Consider the following 13,725-nt stretch of genomic DNA (forward strand, 5'->3'; position numbering starts at 1 on the left):
TACTGGAGCGAATATCTTTGAGGATGACCTGTGTGGCGGAGCATCAGACTATGGCAAATGGCCACATCTTGAAGGTGCTGCGGTAGGGCCATCTGAATGCTCAGCACAGCTTTAGCAGAGCAATGAATAACAGCAGAAGTGTTAGCCTGGCTCAGCACCGTTCCCGTGACCTCCTTCCCATCACACTGCTCCAATTGCTTCTCAAATGCACAAACTGGTGGTCTAAAGGTTCTTTGGTCTTATGATTTAAAAAAAAAAGCATTCATAAAAGTCAGTGTTTGGCCTATTTTGGCAATGTCTGAGCTGACTACTTAAATAACTGCTGAAGATTGCAAACCATCCTGATAACTAACATAGGAAAAACACAGCTGATTGCAGGCACAGTTGCTTAGCATTAAATCTGGAACTTCTGGAGCCATGGACAGTATGAGACACTGCCAGTGCATTTTCTACATTTTGTGGGAAGTTTGACTGAGCTTGTGACCTTATGTGTGAGTTAGGATAATCTCATGCACAAGAGCTCGTGCTTTTATCCACACATGCTTGTGGCCAGAAAAGGAGAGAGCATTCAAGGGAGAAATTGACAGATTCCCTAAGCCAGAGAAATACTCATGAGCTAGAAGGGAATTTTTGGGCAAGAACTAGTAGCGGCATAGTGCTCACCTCCATTAGTGTTACTGCAGCAGGAAGTGCTAACTAAATGAGGCAAGTGGCATAAGAGAGGAAGCAGTTTTCAGCTGTGAACATGCTCTGAGGTCTTCTAGTCCCAGGAATTGTTATCAGCCTGTGCATGGCAGCAGCTGAAGTCATTATTACCGTGCCTTTTCATTTCCGCTAACTAGAAAACAAGGAGTGAAAGGGTGAATAATACGATCCTGCTTGTAGATGTTTGTCTTCACAAGGTGCACAGAAGAAAAGTTGGTTGGAGTGGTGAATTGTTTTTCTGTTGTGCTGAAACTTTGCTGATATAAATCAGGAAAACAAATCCAGTGAGCAAAAAGAGATCTTTTTGTCAGCACTGCTGGGAGATCCCACGGTGCAGTGTTCTGTTTCAGGCAGTTAGGATTTCCCCAGACTTGCAGGGCTGAATGTCCAAGCACAAAACCTTCCAGTACTGACACTTCCTTCATTTCCTTTTGGACTACCAGTGAATACCCCCGTGCACATTGGATGTGTATCTCTCTCCTGAGTATCTCAGTTTTGCTTGTCCAAGAGGAGGGAAGCAAGGAAATAGGGATTCTCCTAGAAAGGAAGACAATGCATGGGGAAGAGACTGGCAGAAAAACCCTGCTGTATTCAAGATGTTCCTAAGAACAAGGGAGGCCTGGGATGTGAAATAATGGTAGGGAATCCAGAAGCCCTGGCTTCCATTACTAGGCAAAGATGCTTTGGCCACTGACAGGCTGTACCTCTATGACTGGCAGAGGTACTCCTTCAGGTTGGATGTACGTTGTTGTAGTCCCTTTCCCAGCAGAAATGGACTCACTGGTTTGGTGTTCCCTGGGTGTCCATGCTCGTTGTCCTGTATCTGGCAATTTGCACACCATTACTTATAACTCCATGCTTTCCAGTCTGGCTGTGTCAATGGCTCTCTCTTCAGGTCATTCTGGTATCATTGTGGTTATCATCCTGGTGCAAGGGGGGCTGTATGAGAGAAGTTTGTGCTTCATACCTGCCTTGTCACCCTACCCTCAGGTATGTGATCATATCCCGGGAGGAGAGGGAGCAGAACCTGATGGCCTTCCAGCACAGTGAGAGGATTTACTTCCGTGCCTGTCGTGACATCCGGCCTGGGGAGAAGCTGCGGGTCTGGTACAGTGAGGATTACATGAAGCGACTGCATAGTATGTCCCAGGAGACCATCAACAGAAATCTCACGACAGGTGAGACCTTCTCTTTCTACCCTTTCCCAGGTCCCTGTTGCCCATCACCCTTGTTGTACCAAGTGTAGTGGGTGATGTAGGTGATGCCCAGGCTGTGCAAGAAGACTTGCATTTCTACAAGCAGCTCATGTCTTGGCAAGAGCCTCCAGTTCTGCAGTGAATGGGGGTACAAGAAGAATGATGTTCACACAGTCTTGGAGATCATGAAATAATTATTTGTGTTGTGTGGTGTTGTGTTGTATCGTGTTGTGTTGTATCGTCTTTGTGCTGCTAGAGCCTGATACAGTGCCCAGAGAGCACAGAGCTCTTCCATCACAAGACTCTGTGACCTGAGAATTGCCAAGCTGGTGGTCCCACAGTCTGGCACTGGAGTTTTCTTTGACCATGCTGCTTTCTCTGGTTCTTGTGAGGGAACTCTGGCTGGTTTTGTGTGTATATTTAAGAGAGATTTCCTTGGCATGTTTGTATGTTCATTTTCCTGGCTTAATTTATCTCCTCTTTCTTCAGAAAGATAATGTGGGATCAGCGCGACATCAGCTAGAGACTTCTTAGTCTCACAACCTTAGAGTGCTTGTATGAAGTACAGGAGGCTTTGTACTTGTCAGCTTGATTCTTCCCTGGATGAAAATCATTATCTTATCTTAGCAATAGTCATGCTGGAGCAAACCCAGCAGTCCTTTAGGTCAATGTAATGTGAGCAACACAGGAAGCTTTAGAGGAAGGCAAAAATTCTTAATGCATCTGTTCGTCTGTACAGTGCTGAGACCTGAAGTTAATTAAGGGCATTTCTTTCCAGGCCTAGCCACAGAACAGCAGGGCCTCAGAGGGGCAGCCACACTAAATATAACTTTCTAATTAAGATTCCCATGTATATTATTACACAGCTGCTGTTGCTGCCTTGACTTGGTAAAAGGTGTCTCCTTGTTATGCATGGGGTGGACGAGTTGTCCTGATAAAGCTGGTTGTCCTCCATCACCTTGGAGTTCTTATGCACTTTCAGTGTTGCATCTTGATGCCTGTTCTTGGGCAATACCCTCATCTGAATTAACACCGGTATGAGTGTGTGTTTTTGTGTTAATGATCTTATAAATCACTGAGTGGTTAGGTACACATCCCATCCAGATGCTAGCTGTCCAGATGACTGTCTGAAATACATTTTGAATATATTTTGAATACTGTCTGAAAGTACTGCAGAAGACTGACTGCGTCCTCAGAGCAGCTGTGTTGCAGCAGTAGTCTAGAGGGGCACCAAGGCCAGAAGCAAGCATCCTGTCCTACCACACTTGCCTTTAGTCACAGTTTGTCATGGTGCTGTGGTTTGTGTGAACTGAATTGTTAACTCAGCTGCTATGAGTATGCAGAGATCTGCCTCTGGGCTCTGAGGACCCACCGTATCCTATCTCATGCTCAGGTGGAAGCCCAAGTGGCTGAAGAGACCTCTTGGAAACCTCTGAAACATCTTTGTGAGCTTATCTTGCAGCCAGCTGAGCTCTGGGCTGCATTTGCTAAAGTAGCGCAGAGGTGTTTTTTAAAACGAGCATGACCTGGGGCTGCTGCTAGGCTGGAGAAGCATTGCAGCCACAGACAGGCAGGTAGGCACTTGGAGGTGATCAGGGAAGGGCATAAAAATCTGTTTGTCTGCTTTCTGTTTAAAAGACTCAAAATTCCCTGCAGGTTAGCCTGTCAAGTGAAGTGGCAGGCTTTACTAACTCAAAAAAAGTAACGTGATCCCCAGGTTTTGTATCTGTTGGTAGCTTCTGAGCCGCCTCATTAATGGAGTTGAGAACTGTAATACAAGGGATTGTTGTGTGATTTCTAGCTTTTCTGTAGGGCCAAATGATTAGGTTGGCTAGGAGAAGAAATCACAGAAAAAGAAGAAGGATCTATTATCTGAATCCCTTCCAGTAGTTGTTACAGTCCATAACAGGGGAAATGTTAGGACAGAGACGCAAAGCTCTGCCCATAGAAAATCTCCACTGGGATGTATTGCAAACCAGATCTGTTGTTACAAATTCACACAAGTGGCTGGGGTTCCCAGCTTGTGTCAAAACCCCTTACAAGACCCCTGCCATCCAGGCCAGTCCTTTTTACAGTGCCTTACTCTAACTGTTTTGAGTCTTACATCTTTTCTGCATTCTTAGAATTGCTCTTCTTAGAGGGGAGTGGTAGCTTTTGCTCCGTAACTCTTATGAAAGCATGAATATTCTTTAAAAGCATACAAAAGCAAAAACAACATAAAGCAGCGTCTTGTTTGGGAAGCCATCAATGCTTGAAGTTATTTACAAGATAGAAGAATGATGGAAATTGAGCCAAACCTATCGTCTTTTGAATTTCCAGGTAAGGAAATATGGCTATTCCCTTTATTTTAAGCAATTAATAATTTGTATGAGGTTGCTTTTATTATTTTTTTTTAATCACTGAATGGCCATGCTCTTAGACTTTGCTGGCACAAGCTAGATGCCCCATCCTTGGAAGTCATACACCCATGATAGCTCAGTTGGCAATGTATACCTTGGGATTTAAACGTGCAAGTTATTTTTACTCCTTTGCCTTTGCATTTCTGGAGCAGTCTCCAAACTGAAGGAGAGTAATATGGTTTGCAATCTTTTTGCTGTGGCATGCACTGATGCCAGGGTTCTTGTGAAACAGTCTGAATCTCTTGCTGCACTGCTGTACATTCGATACCTTTTACCAAGTCAAAACAGGCACAGGTCTTCCAGACAGCCGAAATGGCACTGGGCTATGGGTGATAGGTTCCACTGTGATTAGTGATTACTGTCTAGGCTCCTTCCAGCACAGATTGGTTATACTACCAGGTTAAACAAGCTGCCTATAGTTTCTCTTCTCTTTAAAGTGTGTGGGTCCTACTCTGCTGTGGCTACCCAGGACTGCCTCTGTTTTTGCAGACATGCCCATTAGTAGAGCTCTTCCTCTTGCGAGCCTCGGTTTCCACTGAGTTGTTGCAGTTCCCTGGCTTGTAACACAACCTACAGATCTGCAGGGATTCAGTCTGCCTTTTTGTTCTTTTTTTTTCATTTGAGTTTTAGATTGAAAGATGCTGGTCGGTTTCCGGTGATAATCCCCACCACTCATTTTCCTTTCTAGGAGACAAAAAGTTACAGAAGGAAAAGTCAGAAAAGAATACAGATAATCAAGAGGACACAAGGGTTCCACTCCACTTCACCATGTTAAAGCAAGGGAAGAGCCCCTACAAGCGCAGCTATGACGAGGGGGAATCCCACCCCCAAACAAAGAAAAAAAAGATTGACCTCATCTTTAAAGACGTCCTGGAGGCTTCTTTGGAGTCTGCCAAATTTGAAGAGAAACAGTTAGCAACTAGCACACCACTTTCCACAAGAGCAACATCTAAATACCAGGCTGAAGAGATCTTCGAGAGGTGCAGCAGTGCCATGCAGCATGGCTCCCTAAACCTCAGCAGAAACCGAAGCGAAGAGGAATGGAAGGCCCCTCATGGTTCCTCTTTGAGCTCTGCAAAAGAAGTGGGGGTCCTTGAAGACGAGGAAGAAGAACCTCTGTCTCTGAAAGCAGACAGCCCTACCGAGCTGTCATTGGCTTCTGCAGAAGGCAACTCCCACGAAATTCCTACCACCTCCTTCTGCCCCAATTGCATCCGGTTGAAGAAGAAAATCCGAGAGCTACAGGCTGAGTTAGACATGCTGAGATCTGGGAAGTTACCTGAGCCATCTGTGCTACCACCCCAGGTACCTGAGCTCCAAGAGTTCTCAGACCCCACAGGTAAGCCTTGCCGAGTATCAGCCTTCTCCAAACCCTGCCTAAGGAAAGTATTGAGATGCCTGTGTGCGGTGTACCCATCTAAAGCATTTTGCTCTGAGTATTCAGGTGAACAAGTGTTTCCATGGAAGGTTCATTGTCAGGTTTTGCGAACGAATGGGCAGCTGACGTTGTGGGCACTGTGGAAGACTGGAAAGTATGGGAAAGACTCTGTATGACAACTTGCTCTATTTGTTGCTGTAATCAATCATGCACTGCCAATAAAAAAGACATTCCATTGCAGACAGTTTGTTTGCTGTATTTTTGATGCATTCTTTTTCAGCAGAATCCCATCCACAGTGTCTTACATGCTACCAGGAAACAGTGCTTGAAAGTCTGAATTGACTCAGTGGTTAACACTGGAATGTGTGCTCTTTGTGTGTGAAATTATGTCCCACTGTGTTCCTCATTGGAACTGTTTTCTCCACTGCCTTAACACGAACATGTGTCCTTTTCTGAAGATGTTTCATTTCTTCCAGGAACATGCTATTGAGCAGCAGGAGCCTTCACCAAAGGAACATTTGGGTCACACCATGCATTGTGCAAATAGTCAGAATGTAATATCATTTCTTTCTGTCTGTTGTGGCATGTTGGAGACTAAGTTTATAAGGGGAAGCATCGATTTATGTTTCCTTCAAAGCTGTTATTCAAATTTTAGCCATTGTGGTTGTGGGCAGGGTTTGGCCAGCTCATCAGCCAGCATTCGACCATCACTTGTAGGATGCTTTTCTAACTCATAGTCTCGGTAAATGCTTTATTATACCTTTTTGTTTTTTTTCCTTCTCCTCTTTTTTTTTTTTTCCAGCTTCAGAAAGTATCATCTCTGTTCCCACCATCATGGAGGATGATGACCAGGAGGTGGATTCTGCTGATGAATCTGTTTCCAATGAAATGATTGCTGCTACAGACGAGCCTTCTAAGATGTCTTCTGCGACGGGACGGAGGATACGGCGGTTTAAGCAAGAGTGGCTTAAGAAGTTTTGGTTTCTGCGGTACTCCCCGACACTGAATGAAATGTGGTGCCATGTCTGTAGGCAATACACAGTGCAATCCTCTCGGACTTCAGCTTTCATCATTGGCTCAAAGCAGTTCAAGATACACACAATAAAACTTCATAGCCAGAGCAACCTCCACAAGAAGTGCCTGCAGCTTTACAAGCTCAGAATGCACCCAGAGAAGACAGAAGAGATGTGCCGAAATATGACTTTGCTCTTCAATACAGCCTATCACTTGGCACTGGAAGGCAGGCCCTACTATGACTTTCGGCCTCTGGCAGAACTATTGAGAAAGTGTGAACTCAAGGTGGTGGATCAATACATGAATGAAGGAGATTGCCAAATCTTAATCCACCACATTGCCCGGGCTCTTCGGGAGGACCTCGTTGAACGCATCCGACAGTCTCCCTTCCTCAGCATCATTCTGGATGGGCAGAGTGATGATGTGCTTGCTGACACAGTTGCAGTGTATGTACAGTACACAAGCAGTGATGGGCCTCCAGCAACTGAATTCCTGTCTCTTCAGGAATTGGGCTTTTCTACAACAGACAGTTACCTCCAAGCGTTAGACAGGGCCTTTTCCAGCCTGGGAATTCGACTGCAGGATGAGAAGCCAACTATTGGCTTGGGAGTTGATGGTGCTAACATTACCGCCAGCCTGAGAGCAAACTTGTTCATGACAATCAGAAAGACTTTGCCGTGGCTTCTCTGCTTGCCCTTTATGGTACACAGACCCCATTTGGAGATTTTGGATGCAATCAGTGGGAAAGAACTGCCGTGCCTGGAGGAGCTGGAAAACAATCTGAAGCAGCTTCTCAGTTTCTATCGTTACTCTCCCCGACTCATGTGCGAGTTGAGGGTCACTGCTTCCACCCTGTGTGAGGAGACTGAGTTCTTGGGTGACATTCGAGCAGTGAAGTGGATCATTGGGGAGCAGAATGTGCTCAATGCTCTCATCAAGGATTATCTTGAGGTGGTGGCCCATCTCAAGGATGTCAGTGGCCAAACCCAAAGGGCAGATGCTTCTGCGATTGCCTTGGCCCTCCTGCAGTTCCTGATGGACTACCAGTCAATTAAACTTATCTACTTCCTGCTGGATGTGATTGCTGTACTTTCACGCCTTGCCTACGTCTTCCAAGGGGAGTACCTTCTTGTGTCGCAAGTGGATGATAAAATAGAGGAAGCTATTCAGGAGATAAGTCGGCTAGCAGACTCACCAGGAGAGTACCTGCAGGAATTTGAGGAAAACTTCCGTGAAAGCTTTAATGGCATTGCTGTGAAAAACCTACGGGTGGCTGAAGCCAAATTCCAGTCAATCAGAGAAAAGATCTGCCAGAAGACCCAGGTGATCCTAGCCCAAAGGTTCGATTCCCGTAGCCGGACTTTTGTGAAAGCCTGTCAGGTATTTGACCTTGCAGCTTGGCCCAGAAGCACTGATGAGCTCATGAGCTATGGGAAGGAGGATATGGTACAAATATTTGAACACCTGGAGACGGTCCCATCATTTTCCAGAGAGGTTTGCAGAGAGGGAATGGACACCCAAGGGAGTTTGCTGATGGAGTGGCGAGAACTCAAGGTGGATTATTATACCAAAAATGGTTTTAAAGACTTACTCAGTCACATTTGTAAATACAAGCAGAGATTCCCTCTCTTAAATAAAATAGTTCAGATCCTCAAAGTCCTTCCCACCTCATCGGCCTGCTGTGAGAAGGGGCGCAATGCCCTGCAGAGAGTGCGCAAAAATAACCGCTCTCGGCTCACACTGGAGCAACTCAGTGACCTGCTGACAATTGCTGTCAACGGGCCGCCCATTGCCAGCTTTGATTGCAAGCGGGCACTAGATAGCTGGTTCGAGGAAAAGTCGGGCAATAGCTACGCGCTGTCAGCCGAAATGCTGAGCAGGATGTCATCTCTTGATCAGAAGCCGATGTTACAGAGTGTGGACCATGGCTCTGAGTTTTACCCCGATATTTAGGAAGGAATGCCTCAGATCAGAAAGCTGTTGAATAATTTTTTTAAAGCTATACTCTAAACTTTGATATATTATATAAAGTATATATATATATTATATATATTAAGAAAAAACCCACACTGAAAATTTTAAAATTAAGACGATGTGCGTCTGATAGAAGCTAGGCAGAATTTTAAAGATTGAGACAATGTTTAGAAATTTACTGGTGTCTCCAACCATGGCAGCTGCAGTGTAGGTGGCAACATTTCATTCTTTAGAAGCATGTGCTGGGGCCATACTCTACATGTTCAAATCTAACAATCTATAAGCTAGATGACGGGTCTTTGTTGGCCTTCTTCTCCCGGTGGTTTCCTTTATATGTGTGTTGTCGGTTTGTTGGATTGGGTTTTGTGTTGTTGTTATTGTTGTTGTTTTTAGTTGCAATCTCTGCCTCTCTTTTTGTAGTTCAGTTCAGTTATTGAGCCATTTGAACCTTTTGTTGACGACCGTCAGATTTCTGATTTTCGACAGAGCATCCTGTGTGTTTATGTTGTCCCTGGATCTTCCAGCTCACCTGGTTCTCTCTGTTGGAGTGGGCGCTTTCTGCACTCACAGAGATTCCTGGGAGGAAGGAAAGGCTAGGGCCAGGATTTTGTTTCTTCTGATTCAGAAACACATGCCTCCACTAAACTGTGATACCCCTTTCTCAGTTCTCCCTACTTTTGAGCTGTAGAGTAATACTTGGCTTTCAGCTCCTTTTATGATAACCATAGTCCTAGTTTATCATACGTATATTATAACATGATGTCATGTGCAGATTATAAAATAGCAAAATAGAGAAGGCAGGGGGAAAATTTTGCATTTATATTTTTATATTGTAGGAAATAAATATATATATATATATATATATATATACACACAACTATTCATTCAAAACCAGGGCTGCTGTGGAAGCTAAACAGCCAATGAGTCAAGAGCCATCTCTGGGCAGAGATTCAAAGGCTTAAAAAAATTATATTCTAATTTACATTATTTATACTATGTCTTTATAATCCTAGATTGTTGTGGGGTTTTTGTGTTGTTTTGTTTTGTTTGGAATAACTGAAAGAAAAACCTGCTGCAGTTTGGTGGCAGGGGCTATCAATGCAAGATTATCTTGGATTATAAACATGTGATGATGTCCTACAAAGGTTCACTTATTCTCTTGTGACCAAGGTAACATGTTCCACAGCACAGCAGACAGATGACAACAGGAAGAAGGAATGCTCTACTTCTTCCTGTGAAATATTTCTTCCTTTCTTGAAGGGATGCGGAGTCCAGCCAAAATGTGAATAGAGGACTTGCACCTTCTATCACAGAGGAGATTGTTCTGTGGGCTTGGGGTTCTTCATCGTTTTATTCTTTTAAAGTAGATGAGCTCCACGTGTTCACACAATATCACTTCAGGTTAGAAAGGCAAAAAAAAAAAAGAAAAAAAGAAAAAAAAAAAAGAAACTAAAAAGGTGCAAAAACTCCACAGATGCTAGTGCCTTGCCCCGCTGATGTGGCATGGACAGCACCAACCTGACCAGACCATCATGGGAGTGAGAAGCTGTTGTTCAGAAGGTCTCCAAGCTGACAAATTCTCACTTCCCAGAAGGATGAGCTTTGTGCCAAGCTGTGTTGTTTGGAAACATGATGGTGGTATCAGCAACACTGAACCTGTCCTTTCTCCTGTTACCCCCTGCCCTTGGTCTTGGTGCTAAGATATCTCTAGAACCATTGCTGCTAGTTGATAGCTTTTCATTTATATAAATATATATATATATTATATTATTTTATTTTTTAAACTTTTTCATTTGTTTTCAATGGAAATGTAGCATGTTTGGAACCGATCTCTCTCGGAGTCACTTTCACTGCCAGGGTTCACACACTGTCTTCCCCAGGAAAACACGCACTTCTACCTAATCTCACCTCCCGCTAACCCGTTTGCCCTCAGTAGACATGCACAGTGGACACTGGTGTGCAGCAAAGCCACTGCACACCGTATCAGCTCTCAGACTCACGGACACGGCTCAGCTGGCGTTTGTCAGAGCTTTGGAAATGCTTCCCCTCTGTCCCTGTGGTGAGGAGAGGTGGAGCCTGCTTAGAGCACACACAGGGCAAACCCTTCCGTCCTCTGCCCTGGCTTGGTTCAGCCCCATTGCAGCTGAATAGGGCAGAACAGCCCCTGCCAGGCCGGTGGGCTGCAATCTGCAGCACTTACTCACTTTCCCCCATGCTGTACCTCAGATAACATGTGCCACCCATCTCTGGCTCTGGTTGGGACAGTGGGAGCTAATGTGCCAGGGCCCCTGGTTTGCATCCTGCTGCCTTCAGGCATGTCACAAGCTAGGCCAGAGCATTAAGCCTAGGTATCAATATGCAACACCTAGTGAGCAAAAAATAGTTTTATTTGCATAAACTGTTTTAATTACATTTTTTTCCTGCCTTTCCCAATAAATTATGTGATCAAATTGACCCATTTATCTAAAGGAGCAAGAGTTAAACTGGAAACCCTCTGGCACAGTAAGCAAGGCAGCTCTTTATGTGGCCATAGCACAGGGATCTCTGTGCACAAAATGTCTGCGGCTCTGCTGATTGTACTGCCTTAAAGCTGTCAGAGCTGTTTCCTTCCAGGGAGCCAGCAGGTCCTCCCATTAGTTACAGTTTGAGGAGATGTAATAAGCAAAAAGCGAGTCCCTGTAGAAGAATTGCTGCTCCACGAGGCTCTGGCCCAGAGATGAGCGAGGTAAACTTAGATGTTTAGAGACAGGCAGATGGGGAAAAGTACTCCTGCTCAAGTGTGCACAGATGCATGGGAAACTGGGGCAGCAGGAGTAAAAATAACAAAAAAAGACTTTCCATAAGCTGCACTGGGTGCTAGGGAGGCTGGCAAGGCAATTTCCATCCTCTCCTGTTTTTTTAATGTACTTCTTTGCTCAACTCTGTACCTCTTTGTGGAGGAGAAAAATAAATGATCTGCCTTTCTGTTTGCGGCACTGAAAGCTCCTTGGCACATGGCTTTTTTTCATGGAAGCCATCAAATGGCCTGACCTACGTGAGGGAAGGGACACTTGGCAACAGTGTCCAGGCACCTCAGTCAGCAGGGACAATATCCCAGTGCTTGTGCTTAGCTGCCTGAACTGCCTGTGTGCAACCTCCACTCTGAGCACCTCTGCTTTTTTGCCTCTGGGGAGAAAATGGTGCCTTGCCTTGATCGGCAAGGTTAAAGCTACCAGAGACTTGCTGAGAAATGATTCCTGTCATCTGTCACTCCTTCCTGTTGGTTGCTTTGCAATCCCATTCTCATCAGTGACATCTTTCACCCAGGTACTTATTCCCAAATAGCAGTGGGTGGCTTTTTCTCCAGGCAGCTGACTGAAAAAGGGAAAGCATTTGTTTCGTTCGTAATAACCGTGCATGCAATTGTGAGCAGCAGTGTCCATGGGAAGAGTATTTTCCCATGACTGGACACCGTAGATAGCTGTGAGCAGGAAAGGTCAGAGATCCCTTGCATTTGTTATGGGGGGAAATGAGTGCTCGGTGCAGCAGCAATAATGCAAACAACTCCCATCATCCCCCATCAGAAAATAGACGCAGCCTTTGTACTAGACAAGCACAGGTGCTTTGCAAGCTTTCCCTCCAGGTTTATCTGCCTATCTCAGATCTGTAGCTATTACTCACATGGATAGTCCTGTGGATGGAAACGTGACTGCCGGCACGAGCAAGGCTGTGGGAGGGGGAGAGGAATAACAATGCAAAGCGCCCTCGGCTTTTCGGTGCCCTGCCTGGCCAGCCTTGCCTGAGAGCAGGTTGCCTTTTGGTGCTCTGTGTGCAGCCAGCTCCGGGCTGTGAGGCAGGGAGGGTACCGGGAGGGCAGAGAGAGGCTGACCCAAATGGGAGGTCTCGGTTCTTCAGCTTTAATCAGTGCCTTCCTGCTGCTCTGAACAGAGGGGAAGCTGTTTTGTATGTGTTGCTTACAGTTTCATGAGCAGTTGCAGCAGCAGAGAGAAGGTTTTGTTTTTCTCAGATGAGCTCTTTTCCTCCCCTCCCCTTCCTAGCTAGGGCATCTGACTGTGAATAATACGCATTTCTGCAGACCCCAGAGCTTTTATTTCTAGCCTGTGAGCTTTTGGGTTGCCAATTTCCCCTACCCACTTCTTGCTCAGGCTCCTTGACTCTTACTGCCTGCTGCAAAGCAGAACCCATGAAGCACATGCAGACGTGTCCTTCTGCAGGGCTCGTCGATGGCTGGAGCAGCCAGTGCCCTCCGGCCACAAGACTGAACTCAGCAGGGATAATCCTTATGGAACAAGAGACCAAAGCTCTTCCCATACCAGCAGCAGCACGCGGGAGCCGTGGGATGAGCAGCAGAGGGCAGGGTGCCCGCATGTCTTCTCCTCTGGGGCTTCTGCTGACTCTGGCTGTGTCCCCCGTGCTGCTTGAGCTTTTGCTGATAGGAATTCTCAGACATGATTCAGGCTCCATCTATCTCTTTCTCATAGCACAAACTCAACCAGGTGGCCCGCAGGGTCTTCGGTGTCCCCTTTCCTTCTTATCTTATCCGTATTGCTGTTTGTTTGACCGATGGGTAGAACAACCGAAACAGGCTTGCAAATAAGCAGCAACATGCTCTGCTTTTGCAGATTCCCCTCTCAGCCCTGTCGAAAGAGGTCTTAAAAGCAGAGAAATGGTACGTTGCTCCCCCAGCCATTGTATTCAATGCAGTAACGCCTATGCAATTCCTGTCTCCCTTGGAGACATGTATGATGTGTGTGCATGTAAGCTAGTGTATGTATACAGTACATATGCATACCGTCTATATATTGTATATACGCACATCCCAGTACATATACACACCATACAAAAGATAAAATCACATGCTTATATATCTATAAATAAAATCCTATATATTTATATATTTCTATGTTTTCAATAGATATAAAGATATAATATAGAGATGATAGAATCAACCACCCTTGTGTAAGGCTGGCCCTGTGTTCTGGCACAAGGCATGTAACACTGAAGACGTTGGACTTTGGGATGGTTTTAGCCATACACTGAGGCCTACATTTACAGGTAT

The 13,725-nt window shown here is 45.4% G+C and overlaps 1 protein-coding gene across 5 annotated transcripts in view; it reads left to right on the top strand.

The window, feature by feature from the left end:
- The window catches only part of PRDM11 (PR/SET domain 11), a 41,406-nt gene extending 31,284 nt beyond the window's left edge, over positions 1-10,122 (top strand). For 4 of the 5 annotated variants that reach the window (XM_052693402.1, XM_052693401.1, XM_052693400.1 and 1 more), the window contains 3 exons: positions 1,696-1,883; positions 4,989-5,639; positions 6,481-10,122. In XM_052693402.1, the coding sequence (XP_052549362.1) occupies positions 1,696-1,883; positions 4,989-5,639; positions 6,481-8,645 (3,004 nt within the window). In that variant the 3' untranslated portion in view covers positions 8,646-10,122. The remainder of the gene's footprint in view (positions 1-1,695; positions 1,884-4,988; positions 5,640-6,480) is intronic. The other variant, XM_052693405.1, reaches the window with a different exon arrangement.
- Positions 10,123-13,725: the final 3,603 nt, after the last annotated feature.

This window comes from Tympanuchus pallidicinctus, unplaced genomic scaffold (assembly GCF_026119805.1).
Source record: "Tympanuchus pallidicinctus isolate F22 unplaced genomic scaffold, pur_lepc_1.0 scaffold3, whole genome shotgun sequence".
Classification (NCBI taxonomy): domain Eukaryota; kingdom Metazoa; phylum Chordata; class Aves; order Galliformes; family Phasianidae; genus Tympanuchus; species Tympanuchus pallidicinctus.